Source organism: Gracilinanus agilis, chromosome 3 (assembly GCF_016433145.1).
Source record: "Gracilinanus agilis isolate LMUSP501 chromosome 3, AgileGrace, whole genome shotgun sequence".
Classification (NCBI taxonomy): Eukaryota; Metazoa; Chordata; class Mammalia; order Didelphimorphia; family Didelphidae; genus Gracilinanus; species Gracilinanus agilis.
The window spans coordinates 314,762,085-314,784,543 of record NC_058132.1 but is presented as its reverse complement, the minus strand read 5'-3'; the positions used below and the strand labels follow the sequence as shown (position 1 = coordinate 314,784,543).

Sequence of the window (22,459 nt, the reverse complement as noted above, 5' to 3'; positions counted from 1 at the left end):
TATGCTTGGTACATGAAGGAAAGATTCACATCCACTAAAATGTGAATTCTCTTCCAACATGCAGCCTCATCCATTATTCATTTGCACTTTTCTTTATAGACTTATCCTTGCTTCAGTCACCTCACTTACCAATTCTTCTGTTGAGTTGGGCTGGGCTGGGTGAGCCAAAGAGTTCTGATGAACTGGAAAAGGCTGTTGGAGGCAGCAGGGCTGATAAAGGGTTATCACAGTTGTCTAAAAGCAAGAGAAGAAACATACAGAAAGTCCATCAAAAATCTCTCCTCTTACAATAAACGAACTGAAATACTCTCAGACATTATTAATAGCAACTCACATTTATTTAGTCATTAAAGTTTTCAAATCACTTCCTTAATAATAAATTTGTGAGGGAGAAAGTATAAGGAATATTTTTTCCATTTTACATACGAGGAAATCAAGTTCAAGAGAGATTAAGTAACTTCAAGAAATGGCTAGTAAGATTTCTGGGATTTGAACCTTGATCTTTTTGACCATGTCCAGTTCTATTTCCACTTTCATATTTCTGAAAGAAGGAATTTAAAATAATTTTCTTCTAGAATCACTGCTCAAAAGAAGGCAATAATTGTGTTAGATAAACATTTTAGTTGGCCAGACCTTAAGAATTCTGAGAGTAATTTTGAAGATAGGGAAAGGAATTGGTACATATAAATGACCTATGATCATTCTAGGGAATAAGCTAAATTGAGGAAAACAAACAAAAAAAGTAAATGACAAATAAAATTGAAGTATATGTAGTTGATATTCCAGTGCAGTTTTTGGAGAGGGCAGACTTAAACCCAGCTCTGGTTCAACCTTTTTTGAAATCTTTCAAATACCATTAGAGTTCACTTTCTAGTCATAGTATGAAAGGAATACTACTGAACCAATATGAACTTAAGTTTGTGGGCTGGGCTTCTTGTGCCAGATCTGATGCCACAATACTAAAGCATCATTGATCTTTTCTGAACTGGAAATGGAGAAAAAATGATAATTAAATAGATTTAAGAGTAAATCTAATGATCATCTAAACCCAATCTTACTTATTTTACAGTTGAAGTTGAACTTGGTTAAACAACAACAACAATAACAAAAAAACAAACCCTGAGACTCAGAAATTGGTCTGAATGCATATTTCCTAGAGGATTTTATTCCCAGATTTCTCTTTTTTTTTAAATCAAAAAGGATAATAAGGACTTTAGCCTATGAGGTAGGTAGGTATTAGATCCTAAAACCACAAGAAAAGTTAGTGTTTACTCTCAAGAAACTTTCATCTTGCATTGTCAAACTTAGGTTTTTTTTTGTTAATAGCTCCCCCCACCACCCTGCCTCTTTCTACTGAAAGTGGAGAGTAGATACTAGAATTCTGGATAATTCTACTTTTAGTGCAAATTAAATTTTTCATTATGTTCTGGAGAGTGAATTTTTTTTCATGATTCATAGAAATACATTGTAAAACTCACTTCTTATGAAGTTAGTGACCAGTATGTTGAAGTGGCAAACATCTAGAATTGGAAGTCATAAATCTTCAGATTTAAACCTGGATTTCACAAGCCATTCCCCAGTTACAAATGATCAAAGTTTATGAACAAGTTACTTTCAGATGAAAAGATCAAAGTCATTAATAATTATATGAAAAAATGTTCTAAATCTCTCTTGATTAGAGAAATGCAAATTAAACAGCACTGAAGTACCTCCTTACACCTATCAGACAGGCCAATGTAGCAGTAATGGAAAGTGGTAAATGTTGGAGGGAATGTGACAAAATTGGAACACTAATGCATTGTTAGTGGAGTTGTGAACTGACCCAACCATTCTGGAGAGCAATTTGGAACTATACCTAAAGGTCTATAAAACTGCATAACCTTTGATACCACTACTTAGTCTGTATCCCAAAAAGATAATTAAACAGAGGAAAGGGCCTATTTGTACAAAAATATTTATAGCAGCTCTTTTTTGTGGCAAAGAATTGGAAATTGAGGGGATGTTCTCAATAGGGGAAATGGTTGAACAAATTATAGTACATGTTAGTAGTGGAATACTATTATGCCTTAAGAAATGATAAGCAAGATCATTTCAGGAAAAAAAAACTGGAAAGATCTGCATAAACTGTTGCAGAACAAAATAAGCAGAATTGGAAGAACATTGTACACATTGAACACAATACATATTGTACACAGCAATATTGGACGATGATTATCTGTGAACATTTGGCTACTCTCAGCAATACAATGATCTGGGACAATCCTAAAAAAGACTTATGATTGAGAATGCTATCCAACTACAAAGAACTGTTGGAATCATCTTTCACATTAGTGTATTTTTGTTTTCATTTTAGGATTTTGGTTATATATGACTTTGCTCTTACAACAATGACCAATGAAAGTGTGTTTTGCATGACTATAAAAATTTTAAAAAAGAGCATAAAAAGCCTGAATTTCTTATTATTTATTTTATGTTGTACATACTTCCCTCTATGAGCCTAATTTTCCCCATCCATAACATATATGCTATCTATAAGTGTTTATAATTTCTGTATAGCAGCTAGGGAAGCCTGAGCCGTTTTAACCAATTTCAACACTAACTTTCAATCCTTAATTAAATAGTAAAAATTAAATTCAATATATTTACTGAAAAATTACATGGAGAATTTAAAAAAAGAAATATAGTTATAGTGCTTCTTCCTTATCTGGTAACTTTTGAAAGAAACATTTGGTCTATTTCAAGTAAAATTAATGAGAAACATAAGGATTAAATGCTTGTTAGTTGAAATGTGTTAAAAATCAGCTTGGCAAAGTATATTTTGGGATTTTACAAACCAAAATGTTTGAAAAATATTATGAGGGATTCTACAAATATAAAACAGCCGTGTCCTTACCAAGAAGCTAGAAACTACAAATGAAAGTGGATCAAGGCACAAGAACAGTAGTCTTTGAGAAGTAAATGATAGCAAATTATGTTTTTTTTGTTTGTTTGTTCATTTTTGCCTCTGGACACCCCTTCTTATAGTTTTGATGGTAGATTCATCACTATTGATATGACAAGTGATTTAAAACTCAACTTCAGATCCCATCTCCTCCAAGATACTTTTAAAAAAGTATCAATAATTAATTAATTAATTATTAATAATTAAATGTATTATAAATGAATGTAGGTCTGGTGCCCAGACAAAACTTTAACTAAGTTAACTTTTAAATGGGTTTCCCCCTTCCCAGATCATTCCTCAAAGAATTGGTACCATATTTCAGGACGGTTCCCATGATTCAGTTTCCTTAATGATTCCAAGCTATTGTATTCTGTGAGCTTAGAACAGTACCTGTTCTAAGTAGATGTCTTAACTATTAATGGACTGATTGAAATTAGTCATTGACTTTGTATGCACACATGTATGCACATACATGTGTGTGTATATATATGCATTTATATATGTATATATATATAAAATGGACTAATGAGCTTGTCTTATGTATTTTGTTATTTTAACTTTAAACTATATCGCATAATGGAAATATTGCATAATGGAAATAGAAGCCAGAATAACTGAGCTCTGCCACTGAATGGATTTTTCGTGGCATTATTTTAGAAAAATTGGTCACTCTTTCTGACCCTCAGTTTCCTTATTTTCAAAGCTAAGAAAACAATGCCTGTTCTACTTTCACTAAAGGGTTGCTTTGACCATAAAATGAGGAAATCATTGAAAATGCATTGGAAATTATAAATCATTTTTAAAAAATAAATTTTTGAAGTGATTTTTTACTTGAATTTCCTAAGGGTGATAGGATTAGTAACCTTATTTATTTTAAATCATTTCTCTCTCACTAAAAAAGCAACAACAAAATCCTGCCATTACTCATAGTCAAACTTCTGAGACTTATAAACATATCCACAAATATATTAATTTGATAGCTCATAGTCATGTGGAGGTGACTCTAGATTTTCAAATACAAGGCTGCAAGAGCCCGACCTCTGGCACAGACTACTAAAGTATAAGTTCTCCAGATAACAGAGATTGAGGAGAAGAAGGAAAGAACAAGACAGGGCAAGAGGATTAGAAGTTTGAGGCAGAGCTGAATGGTGGTATTTTAAAATGTATAGAGAAAATCTATCTTTGGGGACATTAAACTCAAACAATCCTATTATTGTTTTATTTTCACATTTTCTTAAATTAGAGCCAGTCTGCTGATATTATGTCTTCGTAGTTCAAAATAGGGAGTCATTTCTAGCAAAAATTCAGTGGGAAAAGAATTTGGTTTGGGGTTTTCATGTGTGTGTGTGTGTGTGTGTGTGTGTTTGCAAAAAGGATAGAAAGCAGATTTTGGTACTCTGGTGATTTTAAAAGAAAAAAATTGGAGTAACTTCAGCAGCATCACTTCAAGGGGAACAAAGTGAAAGAGGGGGGTAGTTAGGGAAAACTTCTGAGTGAAAAGAGACATACAGGAGATAACAGGGAGTTTTTGACAAATGACTTCAAACTTTACAGCGAATTGTGAGGCTAGATCTTCAGCTGAAAAGTTTGGGGAACAGATATCCCAGGAGGCTTGAGAGAAGATAAAAATAGTTTGAAGAGACCTTGTGGTAAGTGAGATACTGTGTTGATTAGGGAGATGTAAAATGATTGCCTTGCTTCAGAGAGGGTCCATGAATGAACAACATACTATGATCAGATAAAGGAATTTCTTAGTTTGTGAACATGAAAGTCAAAGACTTGTGGTTTGTGACAAAATCAAGGGTATGAGAATTTCTGTCTTCAGTTGAGGTGGACTTTGAAATAAGTTAAGGATTTTAATTAAGAAAAAAGAAGAATTTAGGATCCTGAGGACTCAAGAATTTAGGTTGCTTGAGTGAGAATTAATATGAATGCTATATGCATATTGAAATTTCATAGCAAGAAAAGAAAAAATGTGGAGAGAAGGTAGGATGGTGAGCCTATATGTAGAGAGAAAGGAATAGATGAGAGAGATGTTATGGAGGTATGAAACAACAAACAATTTATAGTCTTAGAAGGTTGCCTAGAGTACTGAGACATTAGATGACTTATTTCTGTGTATCAGAAGTTGAACTGGAACCTACACCCACCTAATTCCAAGGCCTGCTCTCTACTATGTACTGCTAACTTGAATTAAGTAGGCACTATCTTAAAATTTTTTTTGGTTTTTATTTGGCTTATCATTCTCTCAAATGCCACTAATTTCCTTCAATCTGAGGAAAGCTCTGTGTTGTCTGAGTGACTGCCAAATCTCAGTTTAGATCCTCAAACCCAAAGATCCCACAGATATCCTATTGATCTGTTTCTACTATCTGGTAATGATTTAGTAGATGATCCAGCTGTTATCCAGTAAAAGTCTGCTGGGCATGATTTAGTGACATAGGCCCTAGAATCAGGAAATCTGAGTGTGAATTCAGATCCCTCCAATAACTTGACTTGTTATTTGAATCAATTCACTTACAAAGGATGTGCTGGTGCTATTTTGAACTGATTCAGAAAAACTGATTGCTACATTTTCCATATGATCATTTATAACTTGAAAATCAGCAAATCTGACAAATTAAAGCTTGATTTTTCATTTCAGTATGCTGATTTCTAGACTTAAGAAAATGATGGAGAAAATGTCAATAATGCAGATTAGATCAAAAAAAGGTCATTTATAAATCTTCTTCCCAGAGATCTGGTTGTTAAATATTTACTGGTATACCACTGCTTTATGTAATACATTTTAGTAATTTCTGGTGTCTTTCAATAAAACAGTGATAATGATATGATCCTTAATTACTTCCCCGAAGATGAAAACATATATTAAGGCTGCTTCAAAAATGCATAAAAATATTATATTAACAGTACTTTTTAAACATAAATATTTCTAATGGTAAATATAGATAGGCTGACATAAATCTTAACGATGACCTCATTTTTTTTTAAACTCTTACCTTCTGTCTTGGAGTCAATACTCTGTATTGGCTCCAAGGTGGAAGAGTGGTAAGGGCTAGGCAATGGGGGTTAAGTGACTTGCCCAGGGTCACACAACTGGGAAGTGTCTGAGGTCAGATATGAACCCAGGACCTCCCATCTCTAGGCCTGGCTCTCAAGCCACTGAGCTACCCAGCTGCCCCTGAAGATGACATCATTAATGGGAATCACCTCTATAAGTGGAACTGAAAATTTTTTCTAAAAATCGATTACTGAATATTGCCAAAATAATCCTGGAGCATCTGCTTTCATAGACTATTATTGTGATTCCTTCCTCTGAGATTTCTAAGTTATCCAGTTACAGAATGGCAGAACTAGAAGAGTTCTCAGATATCATAGGATCATAAGGTTTAGAAATAAAAAGGACCTTACAGGTCAAATGCAATTCCTTTATTTTATGGATAAGGAAATTCAGGCCCATATTTGAATCCAGATTTTCCTGACTTCTAAGTCTAATACAAGTCCTCTTTTAAGTAACACTCATCTAGTCCAAACTCCATTATTTCATAGATGAGAAAATGCAGGCAAATGTAGGGAGACTAATGACTCCCTCAAATTCATACAATAGGAAAGTATTGGATTTAGAAGTAGAAAAAAAAAACCTGGGCCCTTAAACATCTTATTTGCATCCATGAGTCACAGATTATTTGTTGCTTCTATCCTTCTGTAACAATCTATACCTGTACAGTTTTGTAAAATGTCCCCAGACCACCTGGCTTTCTTTTATTTTTTTGGTGAGGATCTATGATTTCATCAGTTTAGGAATTGCCAGAGTGGAAATCCTTTCAGTAAGGCAATTGGCATGTAATTTTAGAGAATTGCCTTGAACACAAAGAATTTCTTGCTGGAATACATATTTTTAACAAAAGTATTATTTTTTAAAGTAAGAACAGGAATATATTCAAAATATTCAGAGAATGGTCTCTAAATGTAGAAATGATTTGAATACTTCCTGTCCAATTACCATCACTACCAACTTCCAAGAAAACTAACAAACAAAATCCAAATGCTTTCTTTGCCAAAATTACATATTAATATTTTTATTGATCTGCAGTCAGGTATTTTTCTTTGAAATATTCAATCTGGTGGAAGAAGGGAATTTTTTTTAGCCTTCACATTAAGGTAAAGATTAGAGGTCTTCTTTTATGTTGATTAAAAATGAATATGTAAAAAAAAAAAAAGACATTCGAGTAAATCACACTCTGTCTCAAAGTGCCTAGAAGTTAACATTGACTTTTTAAGATGTTTATACTATAAATAACATGTTTGTTGTAATGTATATTTCTATTCATCATTATTAAAATACCAATAGAATTACAGACAGTGCTAAAGTTAAATTTTGTGTAACTGCCTTGATTGCCGCCAAGAATTGTCTGTGTTTGGGGATTTGAAATTTAAAAGATTCACTTGTATTTATAGGTGACATAAAAATTCCTTTTAGCATCTTGCACTTAATAGTCTACTTTATTTAAAAGACATAAAACATGCATTTTGTGCAGTGTCTAAAATGGTACTTAAAATTGACAATTCATGCTTTTAGCTTCATTTGTATTTTTCTCCTGATACCCATAATTCCACATTGTAAACAACAAACAAATATTGCAATATTACTCTTGATACTGACCCCAGTGCATCCCTTTCCCTCTCTTAAACACTGTAAGAAAAACTCTTTTCATAATGTATAAAACAAAGAGGCACAAGCCAGAAAGAGAATTCCAAACTTTCCCACTCTAGTCATCTCTAAATCCATACATCACAAAATTTAGAACTGAAAGAATCCACTGAGATCAACAAGTTCACCCACTGCAACAAGATAAGGAAACTAAGGTCTAAGGAGAAGACATGGTTTACTCAGAGTCACACAGGCAATAAGCACCAGAGATGGAATTTTAGCCCAGATTATTTGACTTCAGATCTAGGGCTCTTTCTATTATGTAATGGGCATCCCATTCAATTCAATTTGACAGAGAATATTTTTGAGCCCTCTGTGAGGGAAAAAAAAAAGAAGAAATGGGTACTATTGTTAAGAAGTATAAAGTTTAGTTTAGAAAATGGAGACTCTTCCCTAATATTCACACAAATACTTAATTCAGCTTGGAAGGAAAAAGAAAGAGCACTGTATTGAGACATAAAATACCTAGATATGAACCTAGTTTTGACATTAATGATTTATTAATGATGCCACCATTCTTTCAACCACTGAGATTCAGAAGCCTGGTGTCATCTTTCCTCTTGTCTCCCTGTTTTCATTCCCTCCTGGTAAATTCTTCCATCCCAGCCCAACACCAGTACATGTTATATCACTTTGGAGCTCACTCCTTCAAATCTCACCAATAATAGCAAGTTAAGTCCAGAAAGGAGCCAGCTGCCACTCTCAGAGTTCCAAGAGTACATTTATGGGTGTCTTGTGTTAAGATTAAAAATAGGGAGTCTGGCCAAAGATTTTTAATGATTTATTAACAGAAAGGAAAGGGTGAGGAATGAGAAAAGAAACAGATCAGTCTTTAAGAAAGACTACCCTGATCTAGCACCTCCGTTTAGCTGGCAGCAGAGTGGGCCCCTTTTCAGTTAGAGAGCTTTCCTTCCCTTTTTAAATTCAATTTATTCCTCCCTCCATTCCAATGTTGCATGCCAATGTTCAGGCTGATGTCAAGGACACCAAGGACACTAGGCTGTTGTGGGTGTCATGGTGGGGTGGAATTATTTTTTCTCATATGCCTGCCTATAATATTGTAGCTTACAAGCCCCCCATGAGTGTTCTTTCTCTAAACCAACATCCAGTGGGATAAATTTGTTCTTTAGCAAAAGCTTTCACTCAAATGGTATAGTGAGAGTATTAGTTTCAAAGCCCAAAGCATTTTTCCCCCTAATACCTGGGGGTTCTCATTCTGACAAACATACAAAGAGACTGTTGGGGAAAAAAGTAGCACGAGTCTAAAATATGATAGTAATGAGGCAAATGGGAAAGAGACACAAGTAACCAGAGAAATCAGTAACTCCAGAATAATGAAACATGGGTGACTTTTCTTTTATCAGAAGGTCTTCATTAAGATTGTGGGGTATTGCAGCTGTGATGGATGAGGTGCTCTTACTCTTAGCTAAACTTTTTCCTGGCCACATCATTTAGCTGAGATGCTGGCTTCATGTTAGGCTCAGTTGTTATACCTAATCTCTTATTAAGACATGAAATCTCTGCTAGAAATTTGATCCAGTGGAATCCCAGGGCAAACTCTTCAGTGGGCAGCTATAGTCTTTACTTCTTTACTCTTTGTCTTAGCTAGATCTTATATTGATCTTTAAGGCAAAAGCAATAACATAGCCTAAAATGGAAAAAGCCTCTCCTTTCTGACTCCTCTCAAACCATGACTATGAGGCTTGTTACAGTCATGTAGGAGGTGAGGGAAGTCTAATCTGGAAATCTCTTTTGTTTGACAATGTTTCCTGGTTTGTAGATTAATTTCATCCATGAATGATGCTGCCTTATTTATGATGACCACTCCAGTACACTTCCAAGATTATTTTGGGGTCTTGTAAAGGTAAGTGGGTAGATAAAAGGTACTTAATCAATTTCTGCCCTGGTTAAAAATCATTGTATTGATGACTTTTTGCAGTGCCTTCAAGGCTAAGACTTTTTTCTAAGGTGTATATTTCATTTTCAATGGGAACATGGATTTGTTTTACATTTTAGTATAGTAATTTCCTTCCTTCTGCCTTTTCATTACTGGTATCATTGAGGTAGATCCCCTAACGTAATTTTGTCCAATCAGTTGTCATGTCCTACAAGGTTCTGAAAGCATGTTCCCTGAGGGTAAGCATGTTCTATATTTTATTTCATGTTTCTCCATAACCAAGTACAGTATTTTAAATATAATGAGTGTGTAATGCATGTCTGTTGACCTTAACTTTATTAAGTAAAATTATTTCTCCCATAATCTCCACCCTGCTTTCCACTGAAAACAAACTAGACCAGTAGGTCAGTTCCTAAAACATCTGTCCCTTTGAGGACTAGAGCTTGGGAGTTGTTCTTCTGTCCTTAAGCAAGGCTTAAATTCACTTTTCATATTACTTTCCTAATCATTAATATGCTACTCTGATCATGTCATTTCTCAGTTCAGAAATCGTCACGACTTCCTCATTGTTCATTGAGTAACTTCATGCTGACAATCAATATCCAATCACTTCCGTAATTTCATCCAATGATGCTCAAGACAAACTTTCCCCAAAGTTTTTGTATGCTACTCCTATTCTCCTATCTGTGGGCTAGTCAAACCGGGCCACTTACCATTCTTACTTCCTTATCCTATTTTCTGGTATTCTCATACTTTTGCATGTTATTAACCCTGCCCCAAATGGGCTTCTATCCTCATTCCTCACTATCACACTATCCTTTTTCTCTGGAAGTTATCCCCTTCTTTCAAGGTACGAGTCAGGTCGCACACCCTACATAAAGCCTTCCTACACAGAATTAATTTTTCCTTCCCTATATTTCTTATAAAACTTTGAAGGAACCTATTCATTATAATGCTTTTGATTTTGATTGTTGCTCATTGATATGTATGTAAACCATACAGATTAAGTTTAACTTCATAATTGTATCCTTTAGATTGAACACAGTGTCATGATTATAATAGTTGTTTAATAGACATTAGTAGAATTGAATTAACCTTGAGTAATTCTTTACCTTTTTGGAATTTAGTTTTCTCATCAATAAGATGAAAGATTGGACTAGATGACCACTAAGGTCCATTAATATTATATGATTCTAATTAAGGATCACAGAGAAGATTCAATTTGAAGTTCAAACACTCAGTTGCAAATGCTTTGTCACAACTTGGCACAAAACTGCATTCAAGTTTCTTTCCAAAGACCTTGAACTAGCAAAAATTATCAAGGTTCCCCAACAGAGATGTTTCAAATGACCAGGTACACAGAAATAGACTGAGTCTTTTATTCTTTTACCCAGTTAATATGAATTGGGCTTTTGAGATAAGCTATAGTCTCTCATTTCTAGGTTTCTAAACATTATCTATGCTTAATTATCTCTGTTGGCCAGAATTCATCTTCTTACAAAGTGAAATATATTCACTCAATGACTATCTCTCATTCCATTTAAATCTCATGTCATCTATTTTACTGTCTCTTAGACTAGAAATTGTGAATGAGAGGCTTTAAATTTTCCTTGTCTTTTACCCTTGCTATCTAATGTACTACTCATTCATTCCAGCTATTTCTTCTTTTAAAATTTCCTGCAGTTTTACTCTTTCTTTTACATTTCTCCACTGTTATGTGCTAGCATAGTATCTGGAATGTAAAAAGGTCCTTGATAAACAATGATTATTTAATTTCTACCACATTAATTTATACCCTCAATCTTTGTTCCAATCAAGAACCTGTTATAGTTGTCTGTTGCCTATTGCATCAAATTTAAACTCCTTTCTATAGCTTTCAGGTTTCTTTGTAGTATATCCTTTATATCTTATTTTTCAAGCCTTGATCCTATAATTTCCCAAATATATCCTCCATTCTGACCAGACTGTACTTATTTACCATTCCCTTTATATTTATTCTTTCCTCTAAATCTTTTATAATTCTATTTCTATCTTCAGTAAAGGAATGTGAGATGGGGCAGCTAGGAGGCTTAGAGGATAGAGACCCAGGCCTGGAGACAGAAGGTACTGTGTTCAAATCTGGCCATAGAAACTTTCTAGATTTTTGACCCTGGGCAAATCACTGAACCTCCATTGCCTAAACCTTACCACTGTTTTACCTTGAAACTGATAATTAGTTATTGATTCTAAGGAGAAAAAGGTGATTTTAAAAAAATAAAGATACATGAGTTTGGAGTTCAGCAAAAAGATTATAGATGGAGATATGAAGGAGTCCATTTGTAGAGAAGTGATATCTGAATAGTGGGAGGAAATGAGGCAAGCAAGAAAGTAAGGCTACAAAGAAGAGGTCTTTATTGTAGAAATCTTGAAGGAGAAGCCATCAAGAAAAAAAATTTCACTTGTTTTCATGATGTTAAAACTCTTCCTACTTCAGAATTATGGCCAAGGCATACTTTGCCTGTGTCTGTGCTAAATATCCTGTGTTTATTAACTGAATAAAAAGGTTAATAATTGTAAATATAAAATAAGTATAAAAATAATTATAGATGAAATATAAAAGACAGGATCCATTAAGATAAAGAGAATAATACAGAAGTAATAAGGAGAAAAAGGACAAATTTTATATCTTTAGAATGCAGATGTTTTAAAAAAGCACACATCACTTCTTAAGTTGTCCAAAGGAATTATCAAAATATATTAAAATAAGCAAAATTAGAAAATTTTTGAGTACTGTGAGGCTATTATGTCAGTCCTATGCCCATCTCAGACTCTTTCTGCATGGCCATTTCTCTCTTATCACATTACCATTCTTTTCATAATACAATACAATCATATGAAGAAAATGTTTTATTATGTATCTCTAAATCAGTATCACATTCACATTTTCTTAATACAATGGAACTAGACTTCCAATAGCTAATCATGAACTTTCCTGGAGTGATTCTAAATTATACCGACTGCCCTGGTTACTCTGGAAACCATAATCCTGAAGTGTAGCTCAATCAATCAGTTTTGCAAGAGCACACTTAATATCACATGCTTCTAGCCATCATTTCTTAGTGGAAATAGCAAATTCTTGATGTGTCATCAGTCAGAACCATTGGGACAGAGGAAAATGCCTGATTAAGAATATATTTCTGAATTTCAGATTGATGGCCAATTATTCATTAATAGAAGTAAACATTTCCTTCTAACCTATTGTAATTTAGGATTTGTCTAAGTTTCTGGAGATGGAAATAGAAAATCTACACTAAAGAACAAGTTACTGATCAGGTATGAACATGACAGAACTTCATGTCTTTAATCTTATATCCTTACATCAAAAAGACTAAAAGTGGTGTCTTGGATGATAACTTGTATGGCAGACTGGTAGTTAAAGATGAAAAAGAATTAGGAGTGATTGAAAAAAAAGTAAAGAGGGACACAATGAGAACAACCTTCCATTTCTGAAGAAATACAGGATTCTACCTTTTGGATAGATAATGCAAGTGTTTGATGGAAAGGATTAAAGCAATATTGGTTCTGAAATGTTCTTGACACAATCAGTATGGGCCTCCTTGACCTAAAACATAACTCCAATTTTTGGTTCTTACTCAAGGTTTAAGCTTGCATTTTTAGACTGAAGAAAAATATATGTTAAAAAGCTCAGAATCCTGGAAAGACCTAGATTGCAAAGCAGGAGAACTGAGGGCTAGTCTTAACTCTACCACCAGGATGCTGTCAACAGGAGTAAGAAAGAAAATCCAGAAAGAAGCACAGATAAGTAAGACAACTTTGAAAGCTACTAACTGAATTTACACATTTAAAACAAAAGCACACTATACATAAAAGAGATCTGCATTTTTATGTCCAATCAACTATTCCTACTTTACATAAAGAATAAAAATGTTAATTGTGGAATTCAATGTTTTTCTTTTCATAAAAAAATAAGCTTCTTGAGGGCAAAAAACTATTTTTTACCTTTTTTGAATCTCAGTGCTTACACAATGCTTTGTAATGCATTGTAAGTACTTTATAAGTCCTTGTCAATTGAGTAAGAGGGAGTATAAGAAAGCATCAGGAGGGGGCAGCTGGATAGCTCAGTACTGAGAGCCAGACCTAGAGACTAGGAGGTCCTGGGTTCAAATTTGACCTCAGACACTTCCCAGCTTTGTGACCATGGGCAAGTCACTTAACGCCCATTGCCTAGCCCTTACCACTCTTCTGCTTTGGAATCAATATTGATTCCAAGTCAGAAGGTAAGGGTTTAAAAAAAAAAAAAAAAAGGAAGCACCAGGAACAATAAATTGCCCAGAGAAGTGGATAGACATATTCTTATAGTAAAAAACAAACAAACAAACAAAAATCATAAAAACATTAATGAAAAGCTTCAGGAAAGGGAAATGATAAATGTTGGAGGGGAGGAGGAAAAATAGGGACACTAATCCATTGCTGTTGGAGATAAGGGAAAACAGTGACACTAAGTCACTGCTAGGGGAGCTATGAGTTGATAGATTTTAGATAGTAATCTGGAACCATGGCTGAAGGGCTATAAAATTGTGTCTACCTTTAGACCTATTAATATTACTATTATGTCCATATCCCAAAGAGATTAAATGGGGAAAAGAACCCACCTGTATAAAAGTATGTATAGCAGTTCTTTTTGTGGTGGCAAAAAACTAGAAAATTAAGGGATGTTCATCAATAGAAGAATACCTGAACAAGTTGTGATATATGCTTTAATATAATACTATTGTGCCGTATGAAATGACAAAGAAAATGATGACAAAAAACACAGAAAGATTTAAATGAAGTTATGCAAGTGATGCCAGCAGAATCAGGAGAATGTTGTATGCAGTAACAATAATAATGTGTGATGATCAACTGTGAATAACTCAACTATTATTAATAAGGTAAGTCTCAAGGACAACTCTGAGAATCTCATGAAAATAAAAAGGATATACATCTCCTTAGGAGGAAAAGACAGAGTCTGAATGCAAATTAAAATATACCATTTTTTGTTTTCTCCATGAATTTTTCTCTAGTTAAAGCAACATACATCACCTTTCACAACATGATGAAAATGGAAATGTGTATTATATGATAATATATGTACAATCTATCTCATATTGCCTTCTCTTTTGGGGAGAGGAGAGGAGAGAGAGGGAGAGAGAGAAAATGAATTGTAAAATATCATAAAATGAATATTGAAAATTTGTATTGACATGTAATCTGGAAAAATATAGAAATTTATTATAAAATAAGTAAAAACCTGAAGACAGATTTTTATGCTAAATTACTATACAAAAACTATGTAGGATTTGAAGATAATAACAAGAACAACAACAAATTTTCCACATTCATCAGTGACCTTGTAATATGGGAAACAATTGCAAAGAATTAGCAAAATTTAGTACCTACTCTATTGAAGGCACTTGATAATAAAGAGATATAAAAAGAAATAAAATATGGCTTCTCTCCACAAGTATTTTCCTAGTCCTATGGTGATAAAATAGTTCTTTTTGAAAAGTTATTAATTTGACAGGTAATTCTAAATTTTAAATAATTCGTGGGAAAAATAACATGCAGAAAATGTTTTATCTCTCTATCTGTACCACGTTTACAATGAAAATCAACCTAAAGTAAGTAGAACAAAAAAAAAAGTTATTCTCATTTTAAGGAAATAAAGTGGGCTTTAAATGGCAGACATCCCCAGTAATTTACAGAAACATGACCCATCCTCAGTCTTTTAACTCCAAGTAAAGGGCTTCTCAATTTGTAATCAATTTATAAAAAGGTTATAAAATGGACTACATTTTCTTCTCCTATATTCTTTCTCCAGACATTGTTTTTTTTTTTTATAAGAAACCTCTCCAGCATTTCTATCAATAGAATTCGCTTCATCATCTACCTCTTACTCACTTTAAATCTTTTTGGGATTATTAGTTCTTCCCTGGAACTCAAAAACATCCTCTTTAGTTCCATCAATGAAATCTGAAATCACTAATCAGTCCATTCAGCTTTCTCACTCTGTTCAACTATAGTGCACATCCTTCAAATGGTCCTTATATGGCAGGCTCTTGATGCCCTTTCCTTTCCTTGTTTTCTCTCTCTAGAATATTAGTTTTTAAATGTGGTTGTTTCCCTTTCTTAGAAATCTGTTTCTCTTAATCTTAACTCAAAATTATATTAGGATTTAGGTTTATTTATTTGTTTTAGTTGTAATATTACATTCTACTCACATTGAGCTTGATGTTCATCAAAATCCCTAGATATTGTTTTTTGGTTTGGACAAAATGCTGTATAATTATATTTTTCTTATCTTGTTCTCATGAAAGAGATTTTTAGAACATTTGTGTAAAACATTATATTTTTCCTGTCAAATTTCATGACATTTGATGTAGTCCAACTTTCTATGCTGCCAAGATCATTTTGGATCCTTATTATGTCAAGGAGTATGTTATCTATCCTTCTCAACTTCATGTCATTTATACATTTTTTAAATATCCCATCTATCCCCTTATCCTAGTCACTCTACCCTGAGACTCTGCACTAAAGACTTCTTTCCAAGTTGACTTCCAAGTCTCAATACTTGTTATCAATAATAACTCTTTTAATCTAGATTTTCTCTATGGAAGCAAAACCAGTTCAGCCAAAGAATAATGGAGAAATGGGTGTAAACAGACTATGGCTTATAACTCTTAAGAAATGATAAATTAAAGTGAAGGATGTTAGACGCTGCAAGTGCTGCTCTGGTTCAGGTCAGGATATCTAGAGAAAAACCCTTCTTTCTTTAGAAAGACCCCCTATCCACCTCCCACCCTCCCCAGGATATACATAAAAGTTGAACAGGTTGGGAAGGCTAAAATGGCTGTTGTTTTCCTTGTACAGACAGTGCATGATACAGACAGCCAAAGATCATCTGAAATCATTTACTGAGGTGGTAATCTTTGTACTACCTCTGTCTGTCAATCAAATGAGGAAGTTTCAACAGATTATTTCCAAGGTCCCTAATAGGTCTATGCCTAAAATCCAATCTTCTTTTTGTTGGGCAGGAGAGAATACCAAGAAGTTAAAACCATACAGAATTTTTGATGATTAAAAATTGCCTGCTTGCCCTCAAAAAATTCAATTTACTAAACTATATAATCTGTCAACCAGCAGGCAATCTCAAAATGGTAGGTCAATCAGTCAGTCACTAAACAGTTGTTATTGACAAGCTGATTGGAAAGATCTCTGACAATTTCTCTTTGCCAACTCCCTTTCTTTACTACAAAAATCTTCCCATGTCTATCAAAAACAGCAACAACAACAACTTTCTATCATTCTAACACCATGAGCTACAATGACAATAGTGTTCACGATGATTAAGAACAGTAAGCCAAAGATTTACAAAGCCTTTTCCTTACAACTCCCTAAAGAACAATAGGTACATGTTACTGTCCACATTTTAGATATTAGGAATTGAGAAGCTGACTAAAAGGTTAAATTTGTAGTAAGCAGCAACATTACATTGACCCTGGGTTTTCTGATTCCTAGTCCAATGATTTTTCTAAAATTCCATGAATCAGGAGCAAAAACCTATTTTTTTTTGCACCTTCACTGTCACCTCCTCTGCTTATAGTCTTTTCTTCCTCATCCAAGCAAAACTAGTTGAATTTTTGACTAAAAGGAGATAGAGAACTCAGGGCTTCAAGAGGAAAGAAAACCAGATCAAACACAGTGGATTGGGCAGGGGGACCCCACCTTTTTTTGTTGTTTGTTTGTTTGTTTTTCCCTCACCTCGAGGTTTTGAGGTTTTAGCCTCAGGGCAGACTAATCCAATCAATACAGGATTAATCCCAACAATTGGACAGATTGAGAAGTCTCCCAAGGGCAGAGAAAGTAACTACAAACCTTTGCCGGGGCAGGAAGATCTTTCATCAAAGATCATTAAATACATCTGCTCAAACTAGCAGAACAAGGAAGGGAAAAAACATGAGTAAGCAACAGAAAAAGAGAAAAGAAATGACAATTGACAGCTTCTTTCAAGGAAGCGAAAAGGGAGCAAATGAAACAGAAATAGAAGAAGAGGAAGTAGTTCCAGGGAACTGGACACAGGCTTTGAAAGATCTCAAAATTCAATTAATTCAAGAATTTAAAACTCAATTAATTCAAGAACTTCAGGAACTCAAAAAACAATCAAGAGAGGCTGAAGACAATTTGAAAAAGGAAATACATGAGCTAAAACAAGAAAATGAAGTCTTAAAAGCCAGAATTGGCCAGATTGAAAATTAAGCAAAGAAGGCAAAAGATAATCTACAAAGAAAATCAGACCAGGAAGAGAAGGATGACCAAAAAGCAAGGGATGAAATTCAGTCTTTAAAAAACAGAACTCAACAACTAGAAGAAAATGACTTCACGAGGCAGCAAGAATATATTAAACAAAATTAAAAAAATGAAAAATTTGAGGAGAATCATGCATTCTTTCATTGAAGTCAGCAATCATGTCTCCCATAATTTGTTACATTATTTTTATTATTTCTAATCCACCCAGGTAAGCCTAGGCCACATGGCTTTGTTGAAAGATATCAACAAAGATATCAGTTGAACAAAGATATCATTTTGGACCTTGTCAATTCTTTGCTGAAATTCAGGGTATTTTTTTTTTCTTCTTTGTCTATGATATTACCCTGACCATCCAACTAATATCACTTCTTTTTAATGTGGACATGTTTGATCATAATACCTATTGCTCATAAATCTGAGCTTAAATAATGAATGTGTTAAGTAATTTTGGGCTTTTAGTATCAGTCCTGTACTTGACAATGATCATCCCCTCCTTGATATTCTCCTTTTCTAGACTTTTGCAACACTGATTCCTTCTGTTCTTCTTTGACATTTCTGACTGTTTTTTCTCAATCTTATCTTGCTACTGAAACCTCATTATGTACATCCTATTAAGGAATTTGTCATCAACAAAATTTTCTTGTCTTTGAATTATCCTTTGGTGATCTTTTTCATTCTCAGAGCTTTAATGTGAAGATGATTCCAAAATTTCTATTTCCTATATCAAACTATCTCTGGAGCTGCTAAACTACATTTCCAATGGTCTACTTAAAACTTCAATCTGGGTTTACTATTGGGACCTCAGATGTATGTAAAAAGCTGAAATTATTACCTCCCCTTACCCCTAAAAGCAATACTAGAAATCTACTATTGTCCCAATCATCTAACTTATGTTCAAATTTTTTCAGTCATTCTTGATTCTCCTTTGCCTTTGCCTTGGGGACTTTTCCAACTCTGGGACCAGGGTGCCCAGCAAGAAAAGAATTTGCATTCACCTCCCAGCTCCTACTGCCTCTAGGACCTTTTCTAATGAAGGACATAATTAGCCACCCATAGATTAGATCCAGACACACAGTTCTAAGTTACTGATCTACCAGTTTTCATGATATTTAGACTCTTATCCAATTCTGTCAATACTTGAATGCCTCTTAACCATGTTCATGCATTTCCTCCTCCTCATAACTAATAAATGTAAGAATTTTTAGTCTCATAGTATGTAATATCACCACCTCCCATGAATATGTTTATTAAGGGAGGATCTTCAACTGTTCATTCATACCTCTCTCTAGCCACTGATACTCTGCCAAAACTCACTCCTAAGTTGTTATATTCCTACCACCTTTCCCTCTCCCAACCCTAGTTTGAGAGTTATGCTTTTCAAATTCATCAACCTATCCAGAGCCCTAAAACTTTTATTGGAGTTTTAAGTTTTAACAACTTAATTTTTCAGAAGTTATTTTAGTTATTTTGAGTTTTAATAACATTTTTAGATATAATATCTCAAAATCTTTAAAATTATTTTATTTTAGCTTTAAATTTTAAAATGTTCAGTTTCAAATTAAAATGTCATTAAGAAATTTGGATAAAAAATTAAAGTAGTTGCTTGACTATTAAAAGCAATTTACTAAAAATACCTTATGTGAGAATCCCCATTAATAGTGCCACGGTAATTTATTTAGATATACTTAGGTCATTAATAGATTTTGAAGACAATTCTTTGTTGTGTCAAGAATAACCTTTCGTATCATACTTTGCACAGACTTGTAGTGCCCAACATTATTTGTAACCATCAAACCATATTGAGTATGTTTGTGACCAGCATTGTGATATTCTGTAATTGTATTGCTAAAAATGAATTATTGACCTAATAAATAGTGTTCCTGCAAAAAAAAAAAAAAAAAAAGAAATTTAGAAACTGTCACATATCAGCTTCCAAGACATATTTATCATTTCCTTTTCTGAAAGCAGTCAATGTCTGGTTCAGTCCTTCCACAATTCTTGCCTTCTTTCTAAAATATGTCAACAAACATATTGATGCTTTCTCAAATAATGTAACTTTCTATTTTCTCATTCTACTAAATTCACATGAACTAGTCCTTTGCTCTACCTCATGTTTACATAGGAATAAACATATTCATTATCTTGCCATCACTCATAAGTATTTTACTTTCATGGTCATAAACTCCAAAATTCTTTTATAAGATCAAAATATTTTATCCTTCCAACTATCTTATAATCCCTACCTCTGTTCTTTATACTCACCATGACCTCCATTCCTCTTATATACAGATTTGTCCTAGGCCATCAATACTTGCAGTGGTTAGACTTTTGGTAAAGCATGAATGGATGGATGGATCCATGAATGGATGGAAGGATTAAGAAGCATTTTCCAGATTTTGAAGCACAGCGTCCTATAATCTGATATAACATACTCATAGCTCTGACTAGGAGATTGAATATTTTTTTCATTTTCCACTCAGTCTGCTATATTGCCCATTTGTTTTCAACTCTGTAAATAAGACTCCCTTCCTCCCTCTAATCTCACCATCATGTCACTAACTGAAGCCTAAAATTACACTACCTCCTTTGTTCTTCTTTCCCCTTTGAATGGAGGGCTGGATGGTAAAGTACCTATGTCCTCCAAATGTCTTTCTTTATAGAGGGGAGAATTTGGACTTTTGAGATTATTCCACCCACTCTACATCCGCAGCCCTCCCCATTTTATTGGGGAGCATGTTAAAAAAACCTATAAATTATGACTCTAATATATTTTTGCTTACTATTGGCCAAAGAATAAGTAAGTTAAAAATCATCCTTTTCGGTATTTTTGTTCTATTAAGGCATTTATGCTGGAATGGTGAGTGAACAAATGCAGAAATTCTCTCAATATTAGATAGTTGATTTTTATCAATGATGGATGAATCTACTTAATAGTTTCTCTTATTTGAAAAATAATTTTTCCACACTGGAAGAGAGCAAGCATGATGCCTTGAGGTCAAATCCAATCTTCCTGCTCTAAGGATTTTTCTTTGCTCCGTAACTTTCAATAGTAGCCCCAAATGACTATGCCAGAAAAGCCCTGTCCTTTTGATTTAGAGGAAGTCAATAAAAAACATAATTTCACAATTTCAAAATGTGATTTTGGAAATGCTACCTTTGCTAAACACTGAAACACTATGAATCCTAGACACATTATAATTGTAGCTATATATAAGGTCACTCTTGATTCTAAAAATATTAAGAATGTTTCCCCACACCTGTGATTCAGTCTTTCACCACTAGTATGCTTCTATTCTGTGGTGTCTCAGAAGGATTCTTGCCTGTCAAGATTATAAAACATTCCCTTATTGACCACTAAACAGGAAGAGTCATTGGGTGTTTAAAAGAGAGTGACAACACTGTTAAGTCTTCCCTTCTGCTGTACATCATGTCAGGAGTGCTTTGAGTTTTTTTCCCATGAGGGTTCAGGGAAGGTAGCATCCTTGTAGCCATAAGAAGAAGACCTACCTAGGAAAGCTTGAGCATTACTTTTGGACTATCTCTGATGTTTAATATTTGCTTATTGTAGGAGGATTATTTTTCACAAAATGGATGAAATGGAAGTGACCTTAAGAATCCACTTAATTCTTTTGCAAGGATGGTTTTGCATCACAGGAAAACTCAGCAACTACATGAAAAGTCTTATAAAACATAATAACATGAATAGATCCAAGCCTAGGCCACTTTACCAGAGACATAGACAAGAAATTGTTTGAATAATGCAGAAACAAGTTGAAATATAGAATGCTCACTTATCATTCTTGTAAATTTTCATTTTTAGTGTTTTAAGTATGAAATCCCTGCTGAAGAACGAGTAGTTCGTGGTGCCATTTTTAAGGCTGTCTCTGTCATCTTCAAATTGTTGAGGGTTCTGTGGTTAGCTTTTCATTTTTTTAGATAGAGAATAAGTACCTGTCTGACATCAGCTTATATTATATACTGTATCATACTATAAACATATTATATATTTTATTATTATATTCCCTCTCCTTTCTGGCTTTCAGGTTAATTGAACAATAACCATAATCCAAGTCATGAACCACACCCCTAGATGTGAACTGCAACTTGAGTTTTAAATAATTTGATCCCTTGCTTCTGGGTTGGGATTTTAATGTGCCCAAAGGAGCCTGGTCCATCTTTGAACCCAGTTTAAGTTGAATGTATAGATAAAGGTTAGATGGACCTTTTAGGGACAGCAGTTATGTACTTTATCCCAGTCCTACCAGACCCAGCAGTGTCCTCAGACTTATATAATGAGTATAACTTTTACACGTCACCTGTTAAAGAAATATCATCCTTTTTAAGAATTATGTTTACATGTTGGTTAGTGAGTATCGGTACAATATCATCTAATGAGCTATTTCATCCATTGGCTCTCCAGTCTAGGCAGACTATGCATTTGATCTCAATCAGAATTCTATAATACTTTATGAAATGACCTTCCAGAGATGCAAATATAATGATTTTTCTAAAACATTTCAGAGTTCCAGATAATGATTTTGAGGGGGAGGCAGGTTAAAAATAA

General features: G+C 33.9%; 1 protein-coding gene across 1 annotated transcript in view; it reads right to left on the bottom strand.

Annotated features, from left to right (window-relative positions):
- The window catches only part of CNTNAP5 (contactin associated protein family member 5), an 845,810-nt gene that overhangs the window by 662,815 nt on the left and 160,536 nt on the right, over window positions 1-22,459 (bottom strand). Inside the window, exon 2 of the mRNA XM_044669143.1 lies at window positions 130-234. Within this exon, the coding sequence (XP_044525078.1) occupies window positions 130-234 (105 nt within the window). The remainder of the gene's footprint in view (window positions 1-129; window positions 235-22,459) is intronic.